We start from the raw sequence: 26,110 nt of genomic DNA, 5'->3' as shown, positions 1-26,110 counted from the left end.
GACCTCAAAGCCAAAACGAGGAGTACAAAATCCTCTCCCTTTTCTGACCACTAGCCATGTGCAGTTCCCAAATTGCACACAAAAGATCCACAGTGCCTTTACCAATTAACCACTTGGTTAAATTTGATTCCCTTTTACGCTATATTCAATGGCATTGATATCTTCTTCCTCCTTAGTAATTCAGATAAAGGGCGCAATTCTAAATAAAAACTGACCTCAAATACAAAAATATCAGTTTTCACTGTAATAAGTGAATATCACGAAACAAGCGTTTTAACAAAACGATGTTAAGGAAATTGTCTAACTGCAGCACTAATCGTAAGAACCTCAAAGAAAAGTGACAAACTAAAATATGTTCACACAATGATTTTACATGTAAACTTTCAATAGAGCTGACACTGTAAATTTAAACCTATCTACACTCTACTTTATAGCCACATCATCCTCAGCTGAATATTAACAACATTCCAAAATGAAAAATTTGTTTTACTAAACCAAGGCAACAACGACAGTCTTTAATTAGGTAGCATGTTTCTGACACTACTAGAACTTAGAACCAGCCAAAATAGAACAAATACTGGCACCATATACTACATTCACTATACATATACATATGTGGGAACCACAGTACATACCTATGTTGGGACTACAATACGCTGAAGCCCCAAAATTTGAATGCAGAAGATGCATACCAATGTTTCATTTTTCTTATTTCTGAATGCTACAGCACAGAGTAATGACACTGCTTTCTTGGAAACCAAGCTCTTTAAAAGCTTGAGGCAGAAAACAGGCAATGCTTACACTAGTAGTTACAACAAAAAGCAATAAGCTCTCATCCAGTATGTTAAAATATTTTGATGCTACAAGCCTCAGGTTGCACATCAATAAATAGAATACTAATCGGTAATGGTAGCAATATTGAAGCCAGAAGTAGGAAGCGCACACACTGTACAAGAGAGAGAGAAACAATGCAAATGAGCATCATCAGAAGGTGAGCGAGATTTATAAAACAAATAAGAGCAGCATGCACTAGTAGTACTTCTATATTTTGCAAGCTGATACCAGAGAAATTAGCCTGCCCTTGAAATTTCTCTTTAGTCAACATACATGACAAGTAGTACCAATCAAGACATATACAGGGTCTTTCACCTAACGTGAGCTAAGGTTTATATGTATAATACTTCATTTAATAATGACGAAACTGAAGTACTATATTGTTCAGGGTCACCTGGTGCACTCAGGAGATTTTTTTTTTTTTCTTGAATGCTGCTATATATAGGAAGTTTGATAAATTACCTTCGAGCTGTTGAGATACATGGAAAGCTACAGTCAAAGTTGTAAAGAATTAATAGCAATACCAAACTGCACAACTTTTGGATGGGTAGTCTTATTCTGAACGCTATATTGATGCAATGAACTAAATGCGCTGAATCCTAAAGGTGCTCATCAGCCCTGCAACTACACACACACAATGATAGCAACTGCTTCACCAACATTGGTGGGCCGAGGCAGCAGCCAGTACACATGCACAACTAGAAGCAGGGTTTTTGAAGCAGGTGCTCGTGCAATGGGCATTTTGATTGCTATGCGCATCCTTTGGAACATTACTTGTGGGTATGTTTGCTCTGCATGCTCTGCATTTAGCTAAAATAAAAAAAAACACTTAAAGCTTCTTGTCAAGTTCTACAAGTTCCGATTGCAATTTTGGACATCTATAATCAATGGTCAAAGAATACATCCCACCTAATAAATTAGTTAAAGCATAAGAATGCTTCTAAGAGTGCCAGGTAACTGCAAAAAAAATGGTTTAGCCTTACCATTTCAAAACATACAACTTCTTCTAAAAACCTTGGTCCAAGTGATGGTAAATGCCCCTATATGTCATGTCTTGGCCACCCAGATAACCTACTCTTTGTTAATGTAGCACAGTAGGTAAGCCGATTATCTGGTACACTCAGTAGCTAGATAAAGCCACTGATTCTGATTGCAAATTTTATAAGCAGAAAGCTATGCATACTCCAAAAACAATTATGCAAGAGTGGGAGGTCACAAAAATAAGAGTTGAAAATCTGAGCAGTGAATTAAATTTCTCTGCAAGTCAACTTTCAATTCCCACTCACTGCTGAAGTCAGGACTTGCGTCCGTAATAAGAAAAAGACATGAAAAGTATAGTCTCTACTTTCATTATCTAGAATAGTAAATCTAAACTGTACTCTGACAACACAATTCTGTTGACACTACCACACAAGAGGAAAAGCTCTAGCGCATGAAATATGTTGGTCACCCTTGCTGCTGTGGATACAAAGAGGTTTTTTGGATGGTTTTGACATGATGCTCTAAAGAGATAAGATACATATTCTAATCTTTCCATCTAGTGAATGAATAGTCTAAACAATATATGAGCAGATAAATGAAATCATCAGCAATGAGGCAATGATGTGAAAGCCGAATACAAACTAGCGGGTTTGTTGCACAAGTGCTTAAAATCAGGAAAAATTCAGCACAATTACAATAGAACTTTGTTAATTTGAAGTCAATTGGACAATGAGATATATATTAATTAAGCGGATTGTTGAAACTAAGTTTAACCATATCATATGCAATACTTCGCAGCAACCAGCATTACACTAACTAAACTGTGGTAAATGTCTAAGAAATGATTAACTCAAGCTACAGTGGGAGCTCAAGGGGGTTTAATGCGGTTGCCACCATCTCTGGACACCAGACTTTTGGTTATACTGGTCTCAACGTCTGCACAGAATGTTCACACGTCTCCTTCAACATTACTGAATGAACCGGCATATCAAGAAACAAACACTCGCCAAAAACATACAAGAAAAAACAAACATAAACCCTCAACTACATTACTGAATGATCAATAAAGCTTGCTCTCATTCTCACTGCCATCTCTGTGATGGTGCATGGAGCATCAAAGAGTGCAATGAATGATTTGCAAGTCCAACTACTGCCTTTTATAGCTTTCCAGTTAGGCACACCTCTGGCCTGGTTCAAGAATAGAGTTGAGGTTCTATATTGGGGCCTCCTCTGTTACGTAACCACAGACATCCCTAGAAGCTTTCACTTGACAAGAGAACAAAACGTGAACACATAGGTGTTCATGTTGCAACTCACTACAAAGAAGGAGGCAAGGAAAGCTAGCGAAGCAAAGAACCCAGAACTGGCGCAAATCCACAAGGCGTGTAAGGGAGCAAATTGAAAATGAACATGCCAGTTCAGTTGCCAAGTTGTGGACTAAGCATTATTCAAAGATTAGCAGCAGCACAGAACCAGTGTGGCATTCACCCAAGCTGGGTTTTATAAGCCACAACCAAAAAATACAGATTATTTGGTCAGTGAAAACTGGCTAGTCCAATCATCCAGTAAAATAAGCAGAGTAAATTTAGCGACTATCAGAATTTTTCTAGTTCACTGGGATTTTGAATTTTTAAATTGACTTCAAATTATCAAGGTTCTACTGTATATGAAATTTTAGGTTTCATTACCACTGAATGTAACTCACACAAAAATACCAAGGTGATATGATTACATAAGAGGAGAAACATACATGCAACATCCTACTTCCATGCTAGTGCTGATTCTTTCCAGTTCATGCCAGTATCCAAAAAACAGCAGCAACAGTAACAACCCTGTCATGATGTTAGCCGCATGTGCTATGAATAGCTACAAAGAGAAAAATACTAAAGCTACTACAGTGGTGGTCAGCTACATATATATTGTTAACTGAAATTCAGAAGTAGCTTTGGGTGTTACCAATGCTGGTGTATCAGTGAAGAAGGTAAAAGCTCATCTAAAAGTGTAAAAATTGGTTTGGCATGATAAAGAAAGCATACTGCACAGTGAACTGTTAGTTAATTTAAGCATTCGATTAGACAAATTATACAGTTCTTAATGTTACAAAGGCTAGGCTCTAAGTACAACCTAGCTTCACAATTTTGTTAAGCAAAATTGTACCAGCAGAAAGTAAAAATTAATGGTAAATAGACAATGCACAATAGACACTTGATGGCTACAAAAAAAAAACAGAAATTGTTCAGGAATACAGTCTCATGCTAAATCTCTGAACACCATAAGAAGCCAGAAACTTAACTATTAAAGTCTACCTATTTATAATTTTATTAATTAAAGAAGGAAATAGTATGCCACAGGCAACAAAAGCACCAATTTATGGATGACTCATTCATAACTTCAGGACAACCCATCTAGCTTCAGCAATATGCAACTAATTCAAATTTTGATGAGGCTTCCTCAAATATGTAGCTTCTATCGCGTCTCTAAATGGGTTGGGAGTACGTACACCAAATCCCTTTGCAAATATCTTGAAAAATCATGTTAAAAATAAATATGAAACTCGGTCGGCAGCAAAAGCCTTGCAGTATTTTACATCATAAACATTAAGAGTGCAACAGAGAGTTTAAATCTTAAAACGGGTGACCCAAGACTAGGTATTATGCACGCAAGCTCACTTTTTCTACGACTGTTTTTCACATGAACGTATTATTCTACTAACGCTCGTATTTAGTTTGTACATGGTAAACGTAATAAGCATAGTGTCAACTTCTCTGCTATTTACATAAATAAGTCTACCAGACAGCCAGAACAAGGCAGGTTAAATGTAAAAATTAAGAGAACCTATAGATAACCGAAGCTGCTCTTATCTGCACACTTGACGGAAAAAAAAAAAGAGAGACAAGACTTACAAGACTTACAAGACTTACAAGACCACATAGGAACCTACGCGCGCACCTACCCAGCATGAATAGGTGTTCGCGACAGATCCACATTGTCTGGTGCATAATTGCCAACAAAAACAGCTTCTGTTGTGTGGGCCTGTGTAGGTGACAGGCGCTCTTCTTCCTGCGTCAGAGGTGCTGGGTGGCCTGCAACACAGAGAGCACCTCTGTTTTGTGACACCGAACACACAGCACAGCACTGAGGAACCTACAGCAGATGGCTGCGCATGTACAGACGCACACCTGTTTGTTACATTGTGCTCTAGCTGAGTTCTTCACAGGCAACTTTTTTCATAAGCTAAAAATGTGAGAGAGGTGCTTAAAATGTTTTCAGGTCAGCAATACTGCTTCTTTCTGTGAGCACTGTGCATCCATCATACAGCACATTGCATTGGCAAACAGTGTCACCAGTGAAGGAGCTCTGCAGTGGCTCCAAGGCAATAAGCTGGAAACCACAAATTTGCTAACACTGCCTTCCCACAATTTTATGCTGTTTAGCAGTTAGAAACAATAACTTCAAATTCTAGAAGAGGCTGCCACGTGCATGACTAATCATGTAATTCATAACATCCAAGAGCATTTAGGAGACCATAAATGTAAGCTGCACATAAAAAGTGCGTACTCGAAACAAAACCTCCACCAGGCAAGAACATCATGCTAACTGCAGGACATTTTCCAGTTGCACTCTCCTTAATTTTACATTACTTTTAAAACAAATAGCAAGCAGTTAAAAGCAAGTGATGATGTTGCCACTGACCAGTACACACAACTTCCACTGGACAAGAGATGGCAATATGCTGCCATGTTGGGACACACTCTAGACGGCCAGTACTTTGCACTAAGTGTCAACTAAAATCTGAGATTCCAATCACTAATTTGAAGACGGAAAGATATCTCCTCTAAACAACATACACAGCCTGCACAATATACGTGAACAACTCTAAACAAAAACATCTGCCGACTTCGTATACACACACTATAGATATCTCCTCTATAGACTTTCAGTCACTATAGACACTATAGACTTTCAGTCAACCTTCACTGACATTCTATAGAAAGTCGGCAAATGTTTCTGCAAGGGAGCAAAACAAATGTGACTATCAGAGTCACAGATAAGACTGCAGCCGCACCACTAGGATAAGACCCATGGTTAACATCCAGCAAAGTATGATATGGCACATGATCCGACATCTCCCAGCTTCAAACAATACTGGCTGCATGTCTGCCAGCTGTTGAAGCAGCCTTGCATTACACAAATTTCTTTCCCTTTATGTGCCAGGCGCAGTATAAAAGCAGACAAAGTAGTTGCTTTTTATAGCTGTCATAACTGCCTGGCTCTTACCCGGCTCCCGTGTGATGTGGATAGATTCAGTGATGCGTTCATCTCTTGTGACATCAATTGGCAGGGAGTCATCACCAAGAGACTTCATTTCGTCAGCTGTCAAATACCGGAAAGACTGGTCGCCCAGCATGTTGTCCTCCGCTAGAATTAAAAACAAGAAAGAAATTATTAACTTCAGACTCCCTGACAAGCCTGCTTAACTATATTGTGACAATATGTCATAATAACACCTCCTTCCCACAGCGAGACATAGCTAGCTTTTTCAACAGCATGAGCCGCAAAATCAAATAAGCTATGTAGTATATGCTAGAATCCACCTCATGAGGTACGGTCGGGAACAAAAGTCTGAACCGTGTGCTCCGTAAATGAACCTGATAGTTCTATTGTTAGCCGCTGGCTGAACAGCACACTTTTAGGCGTGAAAGAGCAGGATTTTCACTTTCACCTCCACAAGTGTGGTCTCCTGCCAGCGGGTAATAAAAGAGCTATCGGCTTCGTTGACGGAGCACGTGGTCCACAGACTTTTGTCCCCGACTGTACATAAGGCGAAATGCTGGTGGATTTTGCATCTACAAAACCCTGCAGCTTCAGCAGTTCCAGAGACCCTGTCGCACAAGTAATAGGTCTCCCCTGAAGCTTGTGTCAGTTGGGAATTTCTCCTACGCACTTACACAGGCACCATCAGGACTGCCGCATGCACCCTCTACGTTACCGCACACTATTGAGAGAAGAAGCTAACTTCTTTTGGCAACTATATACAGACAGACACCTTTCTGTTGCCCCAAAATGGACTTGCCAGTCATCGTCATTCCCTCTCCCCCTTTTGAGCAGCCCGCCGAACCTCTACCACATAGTATAAGAATATGCGAGCACCTCCTCAATTACCCATTCCCCACTCAACAAGAGCCTCGTGGGAACACTTGCTCTCCCTAACAACAAAGAGCTTACCAAATTTATTTACATTATGCCCCTATAGCTCAGTATCTTCAAAAACACAACTAATCGTGGCTGCTCTCCAGTACAGTATAAAAATTAAGATTTTGGCCTATGCTAATGACATCGCCCTTTCTTTTTTTCTGATAAAGAAAGAGTATGACAAAAAAAAGCAGGCTTGGATTGGTTGGGAGCACTTCGTGTCTGCACGGCCATAAATTTGCAACATCTTGGCTGCGACACTGTTGTAAGGGCTGCATTGTGCGAGGAAGAGGGTACATGCGCTGCATAGAATTTTGTACTCTTTCTGGGGCGTTATCAAAGGGACCTTATGCACGAAATAATTTTTTGCTCTTTAATAGAGTCTGATCAGACTGTCATGCACTTTTTGTCCACCAACTTAATTCAGGGTTTTTATTTTTCAAAACCACACACCACCCTTTCCTGGCAGCTGTGCTTAAAAACGACGAAGGGCTCATCTGTCTTCCTGGACATGGTCACGAGAGAATCTTGTGCCGATACATTCAGTTTTCTCACTCTCCACTTTTCCTTAGCATACCTGTACAGCCTTTCCAGAAGGCAAATAACAAAGGTTCTGATCGGCCATTACTTCCTCTACCCATAAGCCTGCAACCTTACCTAGCTTTTCTTGATACCACTGTATTAAAGGGACCCTCAAACAACTTCTCATGAGAGTGCAAAAACTCACTAAATCTCTACATCGTGTTGTCATGAAAACCTGAGCAAAATAATGCAATTCTACACGCAGCAGAGAACCCACAATAGTGCGCGAAAGTCACCAAGCCTTTTTCGATGAATTTTTCATACTCGCACTCTCCTCCGTTTCACACTCCAGCTTATCTCTCTTGAGAGATAACTAGTGGTTACATTCTTTCAAGGTCGCACGGCTGCAGTGGCCACCACCAGTCAGCCACGTGGTGAGGCCGGCAAAGGAACGCAGACCTTTGAGCGAGCAAGTAATGCCGAGAGGAGGGGGAGAGGCAAGAACTAGCTAAAATTTAAATTTTGACCACAAACGCATTAAAAAAATTCTTGCTGGAGGATATTCGTGAAGCGGCATCCTTTAACATCCCAGGCATACCACACCTTTATTGAGAGCCCCTTTCAGAGCCCCTCTAAAGTGTGTTCAGCGGATGCAAATTTAATCGGCCGAAAAAACCTTATTTTAGACTTGAAACGTGGATCTCGCGCGTTAGGACGTGCCTTCGCAACAAGCATACCTTTGTGCCGTATGCAAAGAAAGGCAACGAGAAACTATTGAACAACGAAATCATTTCCATTGTTTCGTGAAGCCGCGTTCTTTTGGCCCATACTTCTACAGACTCTTAAAGAACATTGAAATCAAGCCTTACACTACAAGATTTCTGCCTGTAACGAAACACTCCGGAATCCTGTGTGAACTTTTCATGTTAATAGGACAGTTTAGCACATGGGAAAGCCGCATGATGAATAAACATGGAGAATCGCCGTGTCCAACGAGACCACTGTTCAGAGAACTGCATTTTAGCACAGTGCCTTTTAGCACTGCGTAAAGTTAACCTCCCAATTGGCTGCCCTTTGGCTGAATTTGATCCGGTCAAGCAAGGCACGAGCAAGGATCAGCCAGGTTCCTGATATATTCCATGCAGCAACAATAAAAAGAAGCTTCAGGGATGGCAGACTAGCATAAGGCATAGGCAAACAAAGTTCTTTGTTGCACTGCCACTGGTTCGAATCCCACTTGGGTTAGAGTAAGGTTTCTTATTTCTGCATTACTGCGTTAGTAATAAGCCTCTCGTCTTAGCCACGAAGAATACAAAGTGCAATAGGTAGAGACATAAGCCGATCGACTGAGAATTCAAGATCCAGCAGTCCGAGAACAGCGTGACGAAGATGACTGCTAGCGATTGGCATCTATTTTTTTTTATATATATATAAGCAGGACAATTTCACCACACCGTCATAATACAAAATCTTTTCATTGCAGTTGCATTTTATATAACAGTCGCATTCTGGTCGCAATCATTGTTTTTAAGGTTTTGGAGAATTTAACACCCCAAAGCGACTGAAGCTATGAGGGACGCCGTAATGAAGGGCTCCAGAAATTTCGACCATCTGGGGTTCTTTAACGTGCACTGACATCACAGAGTACACAGGCCTCTAGCATTCAGCCTCCATTGAAATGCAACCGCCACGGCCGGATCAAACCCGCGTCTTTCAGGTCAGTAGCCGAGCACCATAACCCTTGAGCCACCACGGTGGGCGCACAATTTTATTAAGCACTGTACACTTCATGTACTGAAGAAGCTCCATTGATTGTACCGCATTCCCAGCACTGACGACAGGCTTGTAGATTCCTACATTTACTGACAAGTTGTCAGACATGTTCCGGTACACACTGTCCTGAAAGCTCACCTTAGAAAGCTAAATTTCTGAGAACAGTTTCAGCATACTTTTACCGGTTTCTTTTTCATTTAAAACTGCACACAGCAAACATAAAAAGTATAATTTCTTAAAATATTCAGGCCAGAGTACAAGAAAACTGACCACTTTGTCTATCCCAAGAATTTGTTAAGTTTGAAAACAATTTAATTAACAATATAACAAAGCAAACAATGCCCTAGCACTAAGAAGGAGCTGTTTTCACGCTAATAAAGATGCAGAAATCAGCTCATTACACTTCAATTCTCATGGCCAATAAAGGAAAGGATAGATATTAGAGTTTACTATACTTACCAGCCTCATCTTCAGAGTCACTCATGAAAGTTTCATGCATTGTTTCCGGTGCAACCACTCTGTACTTCTCTTCTGTCACAGTTGTTGTGGTAGTGGTCACAATGGTTTCTGTTACCACCTTCAATGTCTCCACCACTGATATGTAACCTAAACGCTGGGCTATGGCCAATGCGGTCTGCCCTTGCTGCAAAAAAAAAAAAAGAAAAAGAAAACGTATTTGGTAAGCACAGTGCAAGACTTATTCAAATGTTGCGGAATGGTTGTACAGGCTAGCTTAAACTGCAATGCACATTAAGAATCTGTCTGCTCACAAACCTCAGTGCTTGTAACAGGCAAAACAGATTAGCCCCAACAAGAGCTCTCCAATCTTCCTTGTTACTTTACGACACTACTTTCATGAACAATAGTTCCAATAACTGAAACAATTTACGAAAAGCATTGTGTAACATCATGCAAAAAAAAAAAATTATTTCACTCATATTTCAGTATGGCACATAAGGTGCTAGCACAGAGGTTCTACAACTGGGTTTTGTGGAACATTTGGATTCCTTGGACTCCTTCTTAGGTGCTCCAAGCACCTAAAGCCATGCACCAAACCCCATCCTCAGCACCTATTAAAAGTCGTTGGGATCCCCCAAGGACAAAAAGTTTGCGAACATCTGAGCTCAAATCATGGCATTTTTATCTCGCCATGCTCCTCTCACTTACATGAAGCACACTATGATGCCACTGTAGTATTTGTGATTACAATGCTCCTTCTTACCAAATAGTGTACAAAGCCTAAATTGGCCCAAAATTTTAATTTATTGCAAACAAAAAAAATAGGATCTGCTGCCTGGTTTTTGATTACAATGGTGGCCAGATTGAAAACTGAATTTTAATGCTTTTCTTTTCTGCTAAAGCCTAGCACGTCAACAGGTGTGACAATTTCCTACTAAAATACCACTTCAGTGCAAGATGGTGACCAACCAATGAGGAGAAATGGTGCACCTGTGGCCAACACGGAATATCAAAGTATTTCTATCACAGCAGCTTTAGTAAGCAAGGAGCTCAGGCTTGAACAAAGTTCCTCATAGAAGAACTCAACAGGACCAAGTAAATCGGTTCAGCTGGTCAGGAGTTGAACTGGACAGAAGTGACAGACATTTTTCCCAACCTCTTGCGTGCTGCTAAATGTCATTCAAGCAAATTTCTGCCGTATGCAGAAACAATTAAATGAGAATGAAAAGTACACTTACGTTGGTGACAGCATTCGGTGCTGCTCTGTGCTCAAGCAACAGGTTGATGATTAGTGTGTGCCCTTGTTGAGCAGCTTGGTGTAGGGGTGTGTACCCATGCTGCATAAAAAAAAAAAGTATTCACTCAGGAGTAAAAAAACTCACTGTCAAAAAATCAGGAAACAAGCTTCAGATATTTAATAATATGCGAAATAATTCAGCATACTAGTGAATGTATAGATTGATGTCAAGAGACCAAATAGGCCAGAACTTTCTTCAACTTGGGGTAAAGAGTCACTGATAAGGTAGTTTTGCCAAAAAACAGGTGTAAAGTTTTTGAGCACAGAAGCATGCAATGCACCAAAAGAACATTTTTTATAACTATATAACTACCTCAGCCAAACACCATATAACAGTTGACTTTAAGTGAACACTAATTAAAACTCTATGGAGAAAGCTGCAGTAAAAGTGAATTTCCATCACCACATAATTGTAGCCACGTACACTACAGCCCCACTTATATAAACACTTGTTTAAAGCAAATGAAAATGATAAAACCTGCACCTTGTGCACTATGGCTAAGGCCCCTAGTTTCCAGTGATTCCACAAAAAATCGTGGATTTTAACATTTTTTGTGGAAATGTGGGTTAGCAGCCACATTCTTTTTTTTTTACAACATTGTGTTCGTGGACATTAGTAGGAATGATAGAATGTTGAGAATGTAATTAATTTATTCTTCTGAGTTCTCTTGAAACATGGAATCTGGTAACAAATGACGTTCTGTTAATGCCCTGACATGCTCGCATCCTCAACCATTCAAGCAAGTTAGCACATCAAGCATTATGGCTCAAGCAGCAATGCACCCACACGCTTCTATCAGGTGAGTCACGATACTGGTGCCTGCTGAAAGCAATATTACTGTATTTGCACAGACATAACACTAGTTTCTTTCTTTAACCATATCTGTCTCAGAAAGTACCTCGCATTATATTTGGGACCAAACTACGAAAATAGCGCGAGTTTCTTTTTTACTCTTCTTCGAGCTACCCACAGTAAGCTCACCCACCAGGCTTGTGAGATTCAAGAAAAAGCCAACTTCTCAACAATCCTGGCCACTGAGGCAAAGCGTATGGCTGCTTCTGCACAAAAGGCAGCATGCATTACTGCACGAAAGCCTTTCCACGGAATATTGTAGATTCTTCTTTCAATTCAGGGAATTTACAATTTTCCACTGCAAGAAATTAAGGGCCTTAACTACGGCTACAACAATTTGCCTAGCATAGTACGAATGTCTGCAGACTAAAGATTCAGTCGCAGAGAATGCACAGGTGCAATAATCCTGCACATTAAGCAAGGCTGTATGATGGTGGTTATTCTCAACATTCTTACCAGCTTCTTAAAGCGCAGCACACATCCCATGAAGAAAGTGCAAAGCAAAAATGCGTACAACATAACAGCACAAAGACCCTCACACAAACTCCCAAGATCACCAGCCGTGCACTGTAAATCTTGAAGGTTACCGCCCCAGCACAAGTTCCAAGATTACTGAGCACGCCCAGCAGGGAAAGTGACTTTATGAAATGCACACTACTGCACAGTACACAAGAAGAGTAGGCAGGGCAGAAAGCACTTATGGATGCTCAACTCAACCTCGATCCCTCTAAAATTCAGTCGACTGTGAACTCTGCATTTCTTACAGCAGACCATTGATGCCACACTTCAAACGATCCTTCTTGTGCATGTTTTCAGTTCTTGCATTGTAACACATTCATGTCGCACCTCTCTCAACCATACCATACGCATAGCCTGAAGTTTTTTCACGGTCAACTCAAACAGCATGCAGGTGAATTTGGTTAGGGCATTAAGTCAGTCAAACTTTTGGTTTAAGTTCTTGCCTGTGTGGCAAAAAATGAGAACCTGACAGTATGCATACCTGCTTCGAAAACTCCATGGCTTCAAGCTTTTTTAAAAAATATGAGTTGCTTTTGTTAAGCAATGTTTTTTTTAAGTAGATTAATCTATCACTGATGTAAAACAATTTGGTCTGAAAGAACTTTGAACTTTGAATGCAAACAATTAGAAAAGCAAAAGTAAAGCTGCCGGTGACACTGCTTTAAGTGGCAACGCAAATAGACCATTTTCAGTAGAAATACCTGAGGCAATGCCTACAACAAAACACTGACAGAGTGTATGTATGGCAGCTAGATCTGTAAAAAACAGAATTAAAGTATGGTGCGGGCTTCTTTCATCACCCGACATACATTTTTGTCAAAGTAAATTCCAGCACAGCAGCAATGATGCCTGCCCTCCCTCTTATTCATTTATCGCAAAGTATTGTGCTTGACTCTGATGCTTCTGACAGCCGCAGTAAAGTGCATGGCTAACATGAATAACGCAGCTGGCCACAATTTTTATGCTTTTACGTAAGGCAACGATTACGATAATGATACAGTTAATTTTCTTATTTCTTGTTGCTCTAAAATTGCATTCAGAGTACATTAATGAGTCCCATCTATATCAAGCTAATGGAAGTCCTCTATAACAAGACACATTCACTTCTTCCAAAATTTGGGACTAAAGCTCAATTGTATAGGGCACCCCCAAACAGCTAAAAACTGTGGAATTATTTAGAAGAATGAAACACTTTCCCATAATAAAAATCAACAATAACATCAAGTGGGAAAAGTTAACCAAATAGCTTAAGAGGGCTCTGCTTGAGACAAATACGGAAGGTTACTCACAGATGTAGTGGCATTCACATTGGCACCCTGACGCAGCAGAAATCGAATCATGTTGGTCTGTCCAAAATGGCATGCCACATGCAGTGGAGTGTAGCCAGCCTTGGTGGTTGGATCGAGGGAGGCACCATGCTTAGCCAGAATAGTTGCCACTTCCACCCTGTCCTCTTGAGCGCACAGGTGCATGGGTGTCAGCCCATTCTGCAATCACACAATACCCAAGCAATAAGTCTCCAGTTGCCATTCTTAAGCGGCATTCGTCTAAACCAACACTACAGATCCTTCAGACAACAAAATATGCATCTGAACACAATGTTTCAAATGAGAGGCCAACTCTCAGAAGGTTTTCCAGTATGGAAATGAAGGCAGTCAGCATGGATACATCTCGTCAAAAAGTTGGTATAGCAGAACTACTAAGCCTGCCACAAAATGGTGGTGGAACCTGTACAGCATAGGTATCTAGCCATTATCAGAAGGTTAGCTAGATTTTGCGTATTTTATCAATGCAACTGTCCCCACGAAGTAACGTATTTTGGCAGTGTATGAAGACAATGCAAATTTTTAACACGGTGCAAAAGTGTAACAATGTTTGTCTTAGCTCATACAAATTGTTCATACAAGTTTTTCATACAAGTTGTTCATACAATTTGTTCATACAATTTGTTCATACAAGTTGTTCAAAGGCAAGCAAGAATTCTTTAATTATTCCTGGGCCTTCAATTACCGGTTTGCATTAATTACAAAAAATTCATTTTGACGCAGACCGCATAATGTGTGCTGACAACACAATTCTCATTTGCAAAAACAGTTGTTGATCAGTTAAAGCAAATATCAACAAAACTCCTTAAAATGTTACATATGGAGCATGAAATAGACACTGTTCCTTAAAAATTAATAAGATAAATGATCTGCTAACACATTCACCACCACCACTTTTAAACTCTGTCAATCCTGCACAGAAGCAGCTGGTGAATACTTTCACAGAAATACAATACACAGCAAATGTCGCGGAAGCCACATTATCATGTGTGTGTTGAGTCCTGTCAGCATAATCCGCTAAGCCCGAATCTTTTAAACATCAGCTGTAAAACTACCTATATAAAATTGATTAGTTTCTGAACTAACAAAAAATTGCAGCTTTCAACACCCCGTCCAGAAGGAGAATCATTATAATACACCTATGCTCTCTCATGTACAGCACAGACTGCTGCACAAGTTCTTGTTTGCACAAGGCGCAAGAACTGTGTTCTCATTTCCTTCTGAATGCTAATACACAATATCATTGAAGTTTACATTACCAACTAAACTAGCCCGTGTGTTTAACACAGCAGTAATGGTGCTGCGAACACAGAAAGAAAGCAAACGTGCTTGTTGGGTAATAGAATGTTAACTAGTAGCAGCCATATCATTTCGAAATCAAGCAGTATGGAGAGAGAAACACAACACAGAAATTACACTGCCGTGCATAATGTGCCCACTCGCAAAGCCAATGCAGCACAACACAGATGAGAGGCTAATGACGGAGGTGAGCACTGTCCAGCTCATCAGTGTGATCATACAAGACAATGGCATCATGTATCGACGTAGCTCGCGAGGCCACCATAAAGATGATGCGGCAACATCACGAGAGTGACTACCTGTGAATTCCTTTCTTTCTGAAGTCAAAATAGCAAGAAAGCCAAGTTGTAACTGGCTCTCCTTACAATAAAATAAAATTAGTAAGCTTCTGTGAACAACGTGTTATGTGAAAGTGTCATTTATAAGCAGCACTTAACAAATTCCACCTGTAAGATTCTGTCATCTCACGTAGTTAACAGTGGTTTGAATATGAATAACTCTTTCTCACTGACAATGAAACAAGGACAATTATGTTGCGCAAATGTTCACAGAGACACTTTACTTTAAGCATCCAGCAGATCAGTGACCTGTCACACCAAGCACAGTTGGTACCCAGTTGGTACCCCAGCCAGGTATACCAGGAGACAGGCGGGGGATGGGGCTAATGTGGGGACCACATAGTGACAGGACTAAGGAAAAAGTGTTGGAAAAGTATTAGTGCAGAGGGAGGGGCAGTAAGAGCATGTGGAGTCAGCTCGGAGGTCGTATAGGAAGAGACACATCACAGGAAGGAGGGTGCTAGTTTGAATTTTGCAAAGGATACAGGATTTGAGGGACACTAAGGGTGGGGTGACATGCTGGAAGACAGGCATGTTTAAGTCGTGTGTAGTGTTGTTTCAGGGTGCATGTCAGAGCATATGCTTCCTTACTCATTTGTGGGATGACCCCGGCGGACTGCCAGAGCGCATTTATGAAAATCGCGGGGGATCTGATTACACAGCTTATTACTAGCAACCCCTGAATGGCCAGAAATCAACTTTATAGTGATAATGGCTGGACATAGGATGAGAAGATTTTTATTGAGGTCGTCTCTTAGGTCAAGAGGTATGTGCGGTTTCAGATGCAGTGGGGAGTGGTTTGCGAGTTGGTGTAAATAATGTACTAGTTGTCTGTGAAAGGGATTTGCAGAAATGCATGAATAGCGTGTACTGTGGGTGTGATTTCAAGCATGGCTGAAGTGGGAAGGTTGTGAAAAGGGCCACTCGTGAGGAGTATGGGGTCTGGAAAATGGATGACGTACACGGCAGTGCCAGTGTCTGGAAGGCAGGAGGCATCCACGTATGCCATCAACCTATTGCACACTTCATCTGAGTCCTCAGTAAAGTTTCTTACTACTACTACTTCCCCACACGTAAGCTACATGAAAGAAAAAAAAGGACGTAGCCAGTAGCGCTTCATCCATGCCTACCTTGGCCTTGGCATCACAGTCAGCCCCATGCTCGACTAGCAAAGCAGCCAGGTCGGCATGGCCTTCTTGAGCTGCCAAGTGCAGAGGTGTGAAGCCCGCCCGCGACTCAGCGCCCGGCTTGGCTCCGTACTCCAACAGGCTGCTGGCTATGTCCATCTGGTCTTTGCGTGCTGCTACATGCAGTGGTGTGTAGCCTAAAAAAAAAACCAAAAGGGGTTAAGAAGTCAATCAGAGATAAAGCTATTAAAAAAAAAATGTAAGGAGCATTTATTTCAGCACCTTCCAGTGTTAAGGACGTTTAATACAAAAAGCTTACTATAGTAAGATACAACTTAAAAAAACGACAGTTGTTAACCCTGGGCCACGGTCCGCGGCGTCCTGTATTACTCCGCTGGGCAATCATAATAGTAAACTAAATCAACTTTTTAATGTTTCGCTACATTGTTTCAAGCCAGGTATCAAAATTCTAGAGCTTATAGTTTTTTTTTAGCGATTACCTTTTTGTTAGGTAACAAGAAAAGTTTTAACAATGGACTACTTTTTTTGCCCTGGAGGGATTTTGTGCGGCGGTCCTGAATGTGGCCGAAGTTTTACTGCAGACTTAAGTTGTATCCGACTACAGTTTGATCTTTGCTGCAGCAGCCACACTTCAACAGAGGTGAAATACAAAAGCATCCAATACTACCATTTATAAGCACATCAAACAACCCCGGCAGTCAAAACTTATCTGGAGCCCTCCACTATAACGTGCCTCATTGTCCAATGTTGCTTTTACACATAGAAACCAACTAGCTATTTTTTCCAAGTGGCTTACCACAAGCCATTTGGACAAAGCTAGGTTTTATTACTGCAACCAAAAAAGCATAAACAGAATTTAAAACACTGCTGTTGTCAACTCAAGTCCTCAAATACCAGGCTGAATAATAGCTAGTGGGCTTCACCCTCAAGGTGCCATACACTGTTCCATACAATTCTGAAAAATATTTAAAACAGCTGCCTTTTTTGAAGCAGGTTTTTGTAACCAGGTTTCTTAGGTTTCATAAATGCTTTTTAAATAACTATATAATTGTTTACAATTTTCTAATCAAGCACCTAATGGTCAAAAATGCTTGCTATCAACCATAATGAGAGGCACAAATTAATAAAAGCTTTAGCCTTCCTCAGTGCAGAACTGATACAAGTGCTCCCATTGCCAACAACGAACCGTATAACAACACTATAAAGTATCACTCCTGTATTTTCCCACAGCAGCGCGTAGCAAGCTGAAAAACCACAGCACAACAGTGAACCCCAAATTAGCAACGAAAGTGCACTCCTTTTTTGCTTGCCATTTGTAAACTAAAACGGAATGCAGCAAGGTGGAAGTACTAATTAAGTAGAATCTTGACAGTTTCCACTAGTAAATTTCATACTTCCGGTTAATACAAACTGGCACTTCATTTCCATTACACTCACTTGTACTTCAATGACAGACACACCTGCCAATTTGAGTGCCTAAGGGTATGCAACAGTTTATCCGAATAGGCTGCACAGCCAACCTGTACTGGCTGGCGAAGGATGACAGTTAAAGCTTTCCTTTGGCCCGTAAACAGCTGTGCACCAGTAACCACCAGAGCCACTCATGTGACTGCCCTGGGCACACTATTATCACAGTGCTGCTGGCCCTGCATGCACACGTGGCTTGTCATTACCCCATGTGACCATCCGCCATCTGTGCACACCACTTACTGCCAGCTGCATTTTTACTGCCCAGCATGGGCTACACCCGTCATTCTGTCAACATCACATACTAAGTGGTAAGTCACCATTAAAGCAAGTTTTCAGAACTATAATTCTCACAACAATAAATCATTTTTTCCCTGGTACTTCACGAATGCACAAGCCTCTTTGAACACATTGCCCCATGTTACCTGAGCAAAGCTTTTCATCGAATTGACTATCATACCAAGAGTGCCAAATGTGACAACAACATGAAACCGCACCCATCTGCAGGCATTGACCATACCTGCAAAGACTGTGCCTGTGCACACTTGGAGCAAGAAGGCAATCGCTAGTAGCAGGCACATGCAAATGAGGAAAAAGTTTAAAGAGATCCTGCGTCTTCTCCCCACTTTGTTGGCAAGTTGTGACATGTAATAAGTACGCTTAGCCACCACGAACATCCCAGCCAGGTTCCTAAGTCTTACGTGGTGTGTAGTGCTCACAAGGCCCTCTGCCTTTCTTACAGCTCTTCAATTACTTCATGACGTGATAGACCTAACATTGGCAGGATCAGGACCAACATTTAACCCATAGCACAATCAGTGCTGCTGCTCAAGATAAAAATAGGAGCCAGAATGCCATGGGTAACAGCTCTGGTCACAGTATTGGTAAGTGGGACGATGCTTTAGAGACACAAGTCACGGGAAAATTCAAGGGAGATTCAAGCTGATGAAAACAGCAAAATCTAAATATTGTACATTTAAATTCTCCCCTTCTGCTCTGCATTTGGGAAGAATTAAGGACGACGCCCCCTTGTAGGGCACCCCACAGTCTCTAAGCATTTCCCATGACTGACAAAGCAGTTGTTCGGGGCCCCTTTAAATGAAGAACTTAAGTCAAAGTTTCATAAATATATGTATTTCATAACTTTTGGACAAGAATTCAATTATATTTAATTAATTATAACGCTACTCATTCCACCTTAAACAATCTATACTTTTATGAAATAACCTGTGGCAATGCTTACTGGGTTCATTTTTACTAAGCGCGAAAGAACCTTCTAAGCTCGACACAAATTACAGGTAGGAGTTGGAGATTTTTATTTTTATTTTTTTTTAATTCAACGGACTTTGCTCGGAATTGATTTCAGAACGCAGTTTTCAGTTTTTTTCAGTGAATATTATTTTATAGGGGTGAATTACTGGTTCCTTTCGATGGTACAATATAGTATTCTTGTGTAGTCAAAAATCACTTAAGAGTTTTACCTTGGCCTTTTTGTCAGCACGAGCAAATGCTTTACCATTAATTACACACAAATAGCAGAAGTTAAATGATGGAGCCATCAGAAAAAAAATACAAGTGGAATATTACATGTAAAAACTAGGCTGTCATGTTACCGCTGGCTTTTCATCTTTCACAGCCCATGTGTCACTTCAGGATGTTAAACCAAACAAATTAGGTTGGCCAATCGTGCTGGATTGAGTGAGAGGGCGGATCATCCCATGGTCTGCATGGTGATGGCATCAAAGAAACTGCCGCTGCACCATTGCAGTAGCTAGAACATGACAACTTTTCGTGACGCTTATCCATGATTTCGCGTCAATATCTTCACATGCAGTGGCGAAACCTGCTCAACATAGTAACCACCCTAATCTAGTGATGACAGTGAACAAACACCACTTTGCTAGCAGATGGCGGAGTTGAAGCCCTTGGTCTGCAGAGGTGTGTAAAGTATACTAGAGCAATGCCTTAAAACGCACAACTGCACTACTCCAACAGTACCAGCACATCACCACATCCCTGGCTTACATACTTTGTTAATCTGCTCCTTTAAGTGAGTGTAACTCCTGCTCAATAGCCAGCTAGGTTTTCCGTGCAATACTGACCTTTTTCAGTTAAAACCAAATTTCAAGTGTAATTCCTGCTCAATAGCCAGCTAGCTTTGCCGTGCAATACTGATCTTTTTTGGTTAAAACCAAAATTCAAAAACTGAATACCATCATTTTTTTTTTTTTTGGTTCACACCAAAAAGTCCAACTCTTAATTATAAGCCACTCTGCTTATTATGTGTTACCCAGAGGACAAAGTCATTAAATTTTACCTCACTTCTGAATGCTCAACGTAACAGTTGTTCCCGAACATATCACAGAAAAAAGCACTGCAGGTCAAAAACTTAAACAAGCATGACTAAGAGCAACACCAATAGAAATCAAGCTACATACAAATGAAAATTGATATTAAAAATCAAGTCTGAGCCATTTAGGCTATGCAAAACAAATATTTGAATAAATAAACATAACACAAAACCCCAAGTTCCCTTATAACTCACGCCAGCTGCACATGCCAACAATAAATTCTACAAACCATTGCGTGCTGCTGAGTGCGGTGAGGCCCCCTTCTCCAGAAGTAGGAGAGCCACATTTACATGGTCATAGTGTGCAGCCACATGCAGAGGAGTCACTCCATTCTAAAAGGAAAAAAAAAGAAAGAACAAGTAACCTTAGCTACATGAAGTGTACATTAGCAACATGAAGCCTGAACATTTAAAGAGTAAATAAGCCATACAGAAGTCTTTCACCCAGCTTACAGCTGGCACTACCAATACCTATCAAGGGAATGAGAACAAAGCTCATAGCATCTCTAAGCAAAGATATACCGACAAAAACAATTGACATGGAAATATCTCCACAATGCTAAATCTGCTTTTGCCAACCAGTATTAAAAACCCAAAGGTTAATCTGCAACATATAATGACGCAATTAAAAAATGACAATTAATATGAAGAACCATTCAACTTAGTGCGAAGCAGACTGAAAAACCATGTGGTTCATTATGCATGTAAATACACATTTATATGTAAACAGTAGTCAAAATGCTTGCAAATCAAAGTGCAGTCCCATAGCAACACCGGTCAAGCCTTGCCAGAGGGCACAGAAACGCTATAGAATGCACAATCTGCAGTCAGTTGCAAAAGTTTAAGGTAACAAGAGAGGTGTAAAAAAACTACTGCACACTGCTGCACAGCCAGCCTGCATGAACAGTAGGCAGAGTCTCTGAATCACACAACAAAACCTGTAGAAAGCACCCAAAATGAAGGCTAAAAAAACAGGTCAACATTTTGCCTTTGCATAGCATGCTTTCCACTGGTTCTGCTGTATGATAATGTAACAACAGGTCCGACCCTCCACACTGATGATTTTCTAAAACTAGTGCACAAGCACACTGCTTGTATACCAATGGCAAGAATAATGAAATGCACTGTAAGTACCTTCAAGAAGTGGCTGCAATTCTTTTTAATTTCGGGTGACATGCTGCATTTTAAAGAACCTCTGATGTTTGCCCTCTTTTAGAATTTAATACATTTACAGAAACTTAACACTTCAGCACTGCAATAGGCTCTCAGCACATTGCTGCTCTGACAATGGCAGAAGACGATCAGGCAACAGCAGGCAGCCAAGCAGCCACATTTTTTGCAAGAAAGCAATAAAATAATGCCGAAGGCTGTTGATTAGAATGAGATCAAAGTGAGGGTAAGTGAATCCGAAGTGAAAAATTGCGAACTCCTAACCAACAGAAGAGTTGCAATCTGGGTCAATTGGTACATGGACTTGAACAAATAAACCAGTCAAATGATGAAGAACAGAGGAGAGACAAGGCACACACTGCGACTGGATCCAGTTGCAGTGTGTGTCTCCTCTTTTTCCTGTCCTTCGTCGTTTTACTGCTTTATTTGTCCAAGTCCTAACCAACCCTTAGCAAGCCGAACGCAATAGCATTAGAAGTCACTTAGTCCTCCTTCGCAACTTCACAAGCACCATTACGGTGCACACACATCCGTTTTGAAGCCTCTTTCTTTTTTGAGAAGTGCTCCCTCACCGCTCTTCTACCCCAGAAACCACATTATGAACCCTGTCACATGATTCAACACACCAAGCACAGAGCAGTGGAAACTTTCCACATGCTTCGACTGCTGCGCAGCTGGCAACCCACCAACCCCTCCGTTCTGTATGTCTGACGTCACGCTGCGCTCTCATTGGTAGACTGTGGTGTGACATCATGACCTCTGCCGACCAATCCTGAATTAGTGTGACAACGTGCTCGGCTTTTCCTTCTAACATCAGCTCTAACGCTTTCGCATTAATATATCTGCATTAGAGCAGAAAGCAGCACCAAAGGGCGTAGTTTTGCCCCTGAGCATGCTGCAATAAACGTAAGCCTTGGAATTTTACTGAACAAAATGACAGTGAATTGCACTTTGGTCTTCAATCAGCATACTCATAAGCAAACTGGCCATTAACCTCAACTAACAAATTGCCACACACCATGCGAACAGAACTGTCAAGATGAATATGAGCAAAATGAGAAATGCAAAAAGCAATTTACAAACCTTGCCCTGGGCATCCACAGGGGCATCTTTTTGGAGCAACAGCTGCGCCACCTTCAGGTTGCCATACTTGGCTGCCAGGTGAAGTGGGGTAAACCCTTTCTGCAATGCGGACATGACGACTGGTCAGTCAGGTTCTGCATGTCTATCCCCGCAGTGACAACAGATAGGAGCTTAAGCTACAGAAGGTGCATATGGGCACCCTAAAGTTTCTTTATGCTATCTCCTGGTCTGTTATTCTGACCTTTGTTGGTGCAGCGAGGGCAGCACCGTGGTCGAGCAACAGTGCAGCCACTTCGTCCTGGCCCTCACGGGCTGCCACATGTAGAGGCGTGTAAGCATCCTTCGTGGGTGCATCTACTGCAGCACCATGCTGCAGGAGCAGCCCAACCATGTCGGCATTGCCCAGTCGTGAAGCTATGTGCAGTGCTGTCTGCAGTTCCTGCAATTTGAGAAGCAGATGATTACGTTAACAAATATGACAAGTACTGTGAAAAATGACAGTCATCATAACGTCTACAAACCCTGGCTTTGGCATCCACATGTGCCCCATTGCGCAGAAGAATGCGAATGATGTCCGTCTGGTTGGCGCGCGCAGCCAAGTGCAGAGGAGTCTCCCCCCGGACAGTGGGGATGTCTGGGTTGGCCCCGTGTTGGATCAGGTAGATGACTATGTTCATGCAGCCCATGAATGAGGCCACATGCAGGGGCGTCAGCCCAGACTATGTGAAAGGACAAAATAAAATGACATTAAACCACAAGGTATGCATATGCATCAGACCATAGAGGTGAGACTCTTACCTCAGTGGTTGCCTCGATGGAAGCACCATGTTTGAGTAGCAGCTCAACCACTTTAATGCGGTTCTTTTTGCAGGCAATGTGCAATGGAGTAAAACCATTTAGGGCTCGTGCATTGGGGTCTGCCCGCCGGTCCAGAAGCAGCTTGGCCACTCCAACATGGCCACAGTGTGCAGCCACATGAAGTGCCGTCAGGTAGTCCTAGCAGCCAAGCCAACAAAAATCAATATCAGATTCTGGATTGCATAGTAAATGAGTGTGTGTGCATTCACAAATGTTACCTTTTTCTCTTGAAAAGTGAAAGGAAAATAATCACTCTACAAAGAGCAAGAGAACATTTTCAACTACCCTGGAGAGGACCCAGAAAACTTGCATGCGCTCATGAGCAAACATAAGGAGACCTCTTCCTCCAAATCCAAGCTATACATGCTCCACAACTAACAGCATCACAGGTAATGGTTAGCACTTACAGTGCACCTAACTTCTCAATTAGTAAAGCTGAGATCTGGGCGAGTTGGTATGCATTCATACTGGTGAGCAGCGCAAAAAGGCGGGACAACGACAAGACAAGCGCTTGTCGTTGTCCCGCCTTTTTGCGCAGTGCTTGTCTTGTCGTTGTCCCGCCTTTTTGCGTCAGCGCTTGTCTTGTCGTTGTCCCGCCTTTTTGCGTCAGCGCTTGCCTTGTCGTTGTCCCGCCTTTTTGCGCTGTTCACCAGTATTAACTTCTCAATGTCTTCATCAATGTGCAACATGCAGAGTATCATAAAAAATACTGACCCAGTTCAAAATTTAAGATGGTTGGTTGGTTTATGGGGTTTAACGTCCCAAAGCGACTAAGGCTATGAGAGACGCCGTAGTGAAGGGCTCCGGACATTTCGACCACCTGGGGTTCTTTAACGTGCACTGACATCGCACAGTACACGGGCCTCGAATTTCTCCTCCAAAGAAATTCAGCCGCCGCGGCCGGTAACGAACCCGCGAAAATTTAAGATGGGGCCCCTTCTGATGTTTGGTGCACAAAATGATGTTGTGGTATACATAATAACCCGAAAGCTGGGAAAGCTGGGCACAAGTTTCATACAATTACACTGAAAACTTTATTATGGCTTCAGTGGGAATATTTGAGAGAGGCTTTACTGAGCATAAAAATGCTATTGCCTTCAATATGTAAATGTTTGCTTCCCATTAACAAAAAAAAAAGTAGCAAACAAATGCTCCTTTGCATAAAACTCACTCTGAAAGTTTAGCAGCTAACCTAACCTGACTTGATCACATGATTAAAAAAAAAAAAGCAACAGAATTGAACCACCTGCACAGCGCAAGATATATACAATTTAGATGTGGCTGCAGCCCAAGCCACAGAAGTGTACAATTAACTTCATGTTTATGCTAATGCATGGCTTAAGAGGTACACTGCTGTTTCGTCTTACTAGAATCCGAGCTACACTTTTGCAAACAATAAAAAAATCTCTGGTATGCACAGTTAGCTCCAGTTGCACATAAAATACAACATGTGCCTTAGCAAATAAATAAGCCAATGAATGAGAAGCATGCTTCAACACATTGTTTGAAAAGGCTGACTGCTTTCTAACTCATGCATGAAGAGTACTTGCACACAGCTTTCCCCTTACTTCACAAGTTGTGCATAGACTCCTACCGGCCACCGTAGTAGCTCAGAGGTTATAGCGCTCGGCTGCTGATCTGAAAGACATGGGTTCGATCCCGGCCGCAGCGGTTGAATTTTGATGGAGATGAAATTCTAGAGACCTATGTACTGTGCGATGTCAGTGCACATGAAAGAACCCCAAGTGGTCAAAATTTCTGGAGCCCTTCATTGCGGCATCCCTCACAACCTGAGTAACTTTGGTACGTTAAACCTCCATAAACCATTAGCCATAAACAGACTCCCTTCTTTATTTACAACTATGAACAGTATTATTTTCAGCTCAAAACTCTTAATTTGTAAAAGGGACATACCATATTGGAATAACTTTGACCGACAAGAGTATGATGCTGTACAGTGCTCGTTTGCATCCTTGCACCCACATAATATTAGTTATGTTATAATATTGCATGCTAGCAAAGTTCCATATGAATAAAGTGAAACTCCTTATCTTTCACATAATGGCTGCCTCAATGAAAAAAAATAGAAAGAAGTCAAGCAATGAATACTTACAACGGTGACATCATCCACTGGAGCCTTGTGATAAAGTAAAATGCGGGCACTGTCAACATGGTCACCTTGAGATGCCATGTGCAGGGGAGCAAGTCCATTCTGCACAGAGGGGACATGTGAACCATGTAAAAACAAGTTTAACATACCAGAAACAGTGAAATGCAAGTCCCTCCAAACAGCATCACTTTCTTCTCTCTGAAATCTCTGGCCACAACACATCTTTTTGGACATGTTCCAAAGCAAATCAGCAGCACATTTCATCTGCTCTGACCTTTGTCTTGGCTGTGATGGGAGCATTCTTTTCAAGCAGTTGCTCAACCACCTGGTCGTGGCCACTACGAGCCGCACAATGCAGCGGCGTCAGCCCATCCTGCGCCAGAAACAAGGCATACAGCACTCAGAGGGCACGGCCCAGTAGGCACAGAATTCCAGCAACCTCTGCTAAACCAACAACACATGTGCAGTCACTCTCACAGGTAAATTTCTGGGTGATTCAAAAGCTGCACCGACATGTGTCTAAGTGCTGCA

At 41.5% G+C, this 26,110-nt stretch overlaps 1 protein-coding gene across 13 annotated transcripts in view; it reads right to left on the bottom strand.

The window, feature by feature from the left end:
* The window catches only part of LOC149351412 (uncharacterized), a 214,447-nt gene that overhangs the window by 150,824 nt on the left and 37,513 nt on the right, over positions 1 to 26,110 (bottom strand). For all 13 annotated transcript variants that reach the window (XM_089580739.1, XM_089580740.1, XM_089580741.1 and 10 more), the window contains 13 exons: positions 25,854 to 25,952; positions 25,583 to 25,681; positions 23,410 to 23,607; positions 23,133 to 23,330; positions 22,853 to 23,050; positions 22,612 to 22,710; positions 20,589 to 20,691; positions 16,524 to 16,717; positions 13,721 to 13,918; positions 11,001 to 11,099; positions 9,763 to 9,946; positions 6,094 to 6,234; positions 4,769 to 4,898 (listed from right to left, as the gene is read on the bottom strand). In XM_089580739.1, the coding sequence (XP_089436865.1) occupies positions 4,769 to 4,898; positions 6,094 to 6,234; positions 9,763 to 9,946; positions 11,001 to 11,099; positions 13,721 to 13,918; positions 16,524 to 16,717; positions 20,589 to 20,691; positions 22,612 to 22,710; positions 22,853 to 23,050; positions 23,133 to 23,330; positions 23,410 to 23,607; positions 25,583 to 25,681; positions 25,854 to 25,952 (1,940 nt within the window). The remainder of the gene's footprint in view (positions 1 to 4,768; positions 4,899 to 6,093; positions 6,235 to 9,762; positions 9,947 to 11,000; positions 11,100 to 13,720; positions 13,919 to 16,523; positions 16,718 to 20,588; positions 20,692 to 22,611; positions 22,711 to 22,852; positions 23,051 to 23,132; positions 23,331 to 23,409; positions 23,608 to 25,582; positions 25,682 to 25,853; positions 25,953 to 26,110) is intronic.

Source organism: Amblyomma mixtum, chromosome 3 (genome assembly GCF_055824585.1).
Source record: "Amblyomma mixtum isolate Tamu chromosome 3, ASM5582458v1, whole genome shotgun sequence".
In the NCBI taxonomy this organism is placed as follows: Eukaryota; Metazoa; Arthropoda; class Arachnida; order Ixodida; family Ixodidae; genus Amblyomma; species Amblyomma mixtum.
Note: the sequence above shows the minus strand (reverse complement) of the source record. Positions and strands in the feature narration are given on the sequence as shown.